We start from the raw sequence: 4,525 nt of genomic DNA, 5'->3' as shown, positions 1-4,525 counted from the left end.
TTGTTTTTAGCATTGAGCTCTGTTTTCAGTATTGATCTAACTCGTCTATAGTATTCTTTCTTTATTTTTTTCATTTGTGTGTGTTGTATCGTATCTAGTTCATTGATTCCTAAATATTTGTATGTCTGGCTTTGGTCTAATTCTCTTATTTCATTGGCTTTATCTAGTGTGATGTTGCTACTCTTAACTACTTTTCCTCTTTTCAGGGTTGCTCCGGCATATTTTTCTAATCCAAATTTCATATCTATTTCTTTGGTAAATCTGTAGTAGTGTTTTCAGCTGTTTACCATTTGTAGCGTATAGTTTTAGGTCATCCATATATAAAAGGTGGCTGATCGTTTTGCCATAACATTTATATCCGCATCCAGTTCTATTTAGCATATCAGATAGAGGTGACAGTGCCAAGCAGAAAAGGAGTGGAGAGAGCGTGTCTCCCTGGAATATTCCTCTTCTAATGGGAATAGCTTTAGTTTTTACGAGCCCCTCTTTTGTTTGGAGATGTAGCACTGTCTTCCATTTATACATAGAGTGTCTTATGAATCTTATAATTATTGGTGCTACCTTGTTCTTGGCTAGTGTTTCAAGGATCCACGTGTGGGGAATACAATCAAAAGCCTTTTGGTAGTTGATCCAGGCCATACTGAGGACTTTCTTCTTTCAGCAGCTGTCTTCAGTTATGGCTTTATTGATCTTCTGCTCTTCTGGAAACAGGTTGTTTTCTTCCAGATGCTCGCTCAATCTCTGCGATATTATTGCAGTAAAGGCTTTGTAAATTGTAGGGAGACAGGTTATAGGTCTGTAGTTTTGTGGTTTATTATTATTATTATTATTATTATACAGGTCACTGTCTGGAATCGAACCACAAGATTCCGAGTTCGATTTCAAGCAGTGACCTGAATAATAATAATAATAATAATAATAATAATAATAATAATGATAATAATAGTAATAATAACATTGAAAAATACCTTAGGAATGAGAACCCAGGTTCAAAATTTCTCCAAGACACCTGATGAAGGCTGGAGGGTATATCAGCTGAAACATTGTGTTAACAACAAACAAAATGAGGACAAATATCCGTTAAATGTAAATAATGTATTTTATTTCATGTTTCACCATTTCACAAGCTGAAAAGAATGAGAGGCAAAATTTTAACTCAGAATGTAAAGATGGACTACATGCTGCTAAGTATTTTGGCCAGCAGTTAATGATTCTGCTAGTCTGCTGCCTGAAAGGTAGTGGTAATAATGACAGCACTAATACAGATATAGTGGTAGGTAATGATGATGATGATGAGGAGAATAATGATGTTGATAAGGAGGAGGAGGAGGAGGAAGAGGAGAATAATGATGATGATAATGAGAAGGAGGAGGAGAATAATGATGATGATGACGATGATGATAAGGAGGAGGAGGAAGAGGAGGAGAATAATGATGATGATAATGAGAAGGAAGAGAATAATGACGACGATAATGATGATGAGGATGAGGAGAATAAGGATGATGATAATGAGAAGGAGGAGAAGAATAATGATGATGATAATGAGAAGGAGGAGGAGAATAATGATGATGATAACGATGATGATAAGGAGGAGGAGGAAGAGGAGGAGAATAATGATGATGATAATGAGAAGGAGGAGAATAATGACGACGATAGTGATGATGAGGATGAGGAGAATAAGGATGATGATGACGATGATGATAAAGAGGAGGTGGAAGAGGAGGAGAATAATGATGATGATAACGAGAAGGAGGAGAATAATGACGATGATAACAATGATGATGATGAGGAGGAGAATAAGGATGATGATGTGCATAATGATAACGATAATGATGATGATGATGAGACAACTGCAATGTGACGATGACAATGACAACAACAACAACGATGACAATGATGATGATGATGACACAACGATGATGACGACAATGAAAATGTGGCTGATGGTAACAGTGATGCTACTGTTGCTTTGTTGTTGATGAGGATGATGATGAGGAGCAGGAGGAAGCAGAAGAGGAGGAGGAGGAATGTAATGAAAATAATTATGAAATCGAATGGCTACAAGAATTGCTTCATTTCTCTTTCATATCGAGTCTGTAACTGTCGTACTTCTCTCCTATCTCGTTACTGTCTATCAGAATAAGCAGAATCATTAATTGTTGTATCGTTAAAATAACTCCAGTCTAGCTTTCTTTCCTTTTCGTTTTTTTTTTTTTTTCAAGAAACTGTTTTGCCAGAAGCCCTCCTATGTTTCTTATTCTTTTATTTTTTTGTCTTGTATTTCTTCGAAGAATTGTTCACGTGTTCTTGAGACTTTTGTTTCAGAAACTGTTTGCCACAAAGATAATTACTATGTTACAAGAAATGCAGCTGCTGGAACCGATTGGATATAATATCATAAACTTATTGGTTTACATGGTTATTTGTGTTAGATATGAAGTCTTGTCATTGGCACTATACTCTGTCTATTGCCAAGATACTTAACTTTCATTAACTCAGTCTACGTTATAATATATACACATAACCCTATTGTTTATTATAGTTAATGATCAAACCATAACAGAAGAGCTCATCATCATCATCATCATCATCATCATCATCGCCATCATTGTTGTTGTTAGCCACCAAAATCACCACCAGCACCACCACTGCCAACGCCACCACCACTGCCACTGCCACTGTCACCACCAGCAGCAGCAGCTGTTCAAGAATTTGGACCTGGAGATCTCCGTTTCCAGCGACTTCGAGGGCCACCTCCCAGTGGTGTCGGGCATCAACGAAGAGCCCTTGACTACAAGACGACCAAAGCTTTTTTTTTCTCCAAGGTCTTGGGTCTCCTGCCCCTAAGCCCTAGACCAACACCTAATCACTCTTACCCGTCTTGTTGCTTAACAACAACAACAACAACAACAACAGCAGCAGCATTCCCACCACCATCATCCTCATTTAACGTTTGTTTTCCTTGCTGGAATGGGTTGCTGGAACTCATAACTGAATTGGTGAAAGAATTAGGAGAAATAAGTCCTAAATATGGAAGTGGAACTGAGAATCACTAATTTTAGAGGGACTTTGACCTATACTTATTGTTAACTACTGTGTATGAAGCATCTTCTCCACTCAGAGTAGTTAACAGAAGGAACAGTTCTCTCATGAAGCCTGGAACTTGTAATCCATTTTCTATGGCATATACAAGGTGGGTACTGAAAAATTCCTGGCTTTCAGTATAAGAAAATACAGGAAGATCAGTTAATTATTATATTATTCAGCATATTCCCCTCTCAGATTCACATACTTATTGCAGTGGTCCTTCAGTTTTTCTAAGGCTTGTAAAAGAACTCAGAAGGTTGGGCCTCCAACCAAGTCTTTCACGATACCCTTAAAGCCAAGAACTTTTCAGTACCCCTTTGTAAGTAACTGATATTATACCATTCACCCACCCTGAATGAGATGCCATCTGTCACAGGGTTAACTCCCCAGCTTTTGCTGGAACTCATGTACAGTTGAATGGACTAGAGCAATGTGAAATGGTGTGTTCTGCGCAAGAACACAGCACACCATGAGGTGGGTAGCTCTTCTAGGGAGAACGATGCTCAGACATAAAACTTGTGGCCAAAATAATATCAGTCATCTTGCAATAATTGTCACTGAAAAGGCAGTGAGCTGGCAGAAACATTAGCATGCTGGGCAAAATGCTTAGCGGTATTTTGTCTGCCACTAAGGCAGCGAGCTGGCAGAAACGTTAACGTGCCGGGCGAAATGCTTAGCGGTATTTCGTCTGGCGCAACATTGTGAGTTCAAATTCTGCCGAGGTCGACTTTGCTTTTCATCCTTTCGGGGTCGATAAATTAAGTACCAGCTACGCACTGGTGTCGATGTAATCGACTTAATACCTATGTCTGTCCTTGTTTGTCCCCTCTATGTTTAGCCCCTTGTGGGTAATAAAGAAATAGGTATTTTGTCTGCCGTTACGTTCTGAGTTCAAATTCCATCGAGGTCGACTTTGCCTTTCATCCTTTCAGGGTCGATAAATTCAGTACCAGTTATGCACTGGGGTCAATGTAATCGACTTAATCCCTTTGTCTGTCCTTGTTTGTCCCCTCTATGTTTAGCAATAAAGAAATAAGAAACGTTAGCATACCAGGTGAAATACTTAGAGGTATTTCTTCTGTCTTTATATTCTGTGTTCAAATTTTGCCAAGGTCGACTTTGCCTTTCATCTTTCGGGGTTTATAAATTAAGTACCAGTTGGGTACTGGGGTTGATCTAATTGACTGGCACTCTCGCTAAAAATTTCAGGCCTTGTGCTTAGCGTGGAAAAGAATATTTGCCACTGGAATCTACTGTGATGACCAAGAGAATGTCAAAAGTATTGTGCAAACTTTTATTACTTAAATCCAATGATGTAAAGATGTCTCACTTATGTGAGATAGCTTTCATCTGAGAAGATGAGGCAAGCATCATATATGTACCATGGGGTGCTGCAAAGTACCAGGTTTTAAGGGTATTGTGAAAGTGCTGGTTGGAG

The 4,525-nt window shown here is 38.7% G+C and overlaps 1 protein-coding gene across 1 annotated transcript; it reads right to left on the bottom strand.

Annotated features, from left to right (window-relative positions):
* Positions 1-1,112: 1,112 nt before the first annotated feature.
* LOC115209449 (uncharacterized protein DDB_G0271670-like) lies at positions 1,113-2,021 on the bottom strand (the record flags this gene model as incomplete). Its single annotated transcript, XM_029777875.1, has 3 exons — positions 1,113-1,127; positions 1,264-1,810; positions 1,981-2,021. Coding segments are annotated over 3 exons (603 nt in total), but the record flags the coding sequence as incomplete, so codon positions are not given.
* Positions 2,022-4,525: the final 2,504 nt, after the last annotated feature.

Source organism: Octopus sinensis, linkage group LG3 (assembly GCF_006345805.1).
Source record: "Octopus sinensis linkage group LG3, ASM634580v1, whole genome shotgun sequence".
Classification (NCBI taxonomy): domain Eukaryota; kingdom Metazoa; phylum Mollusca; class Cephalopoda; order Octopoda; family Octopodidae; genus Octopus; species Octopus sinensis.
This window is presented reverse-complemented; position numbering and strand designations above follow the sequence as displayed.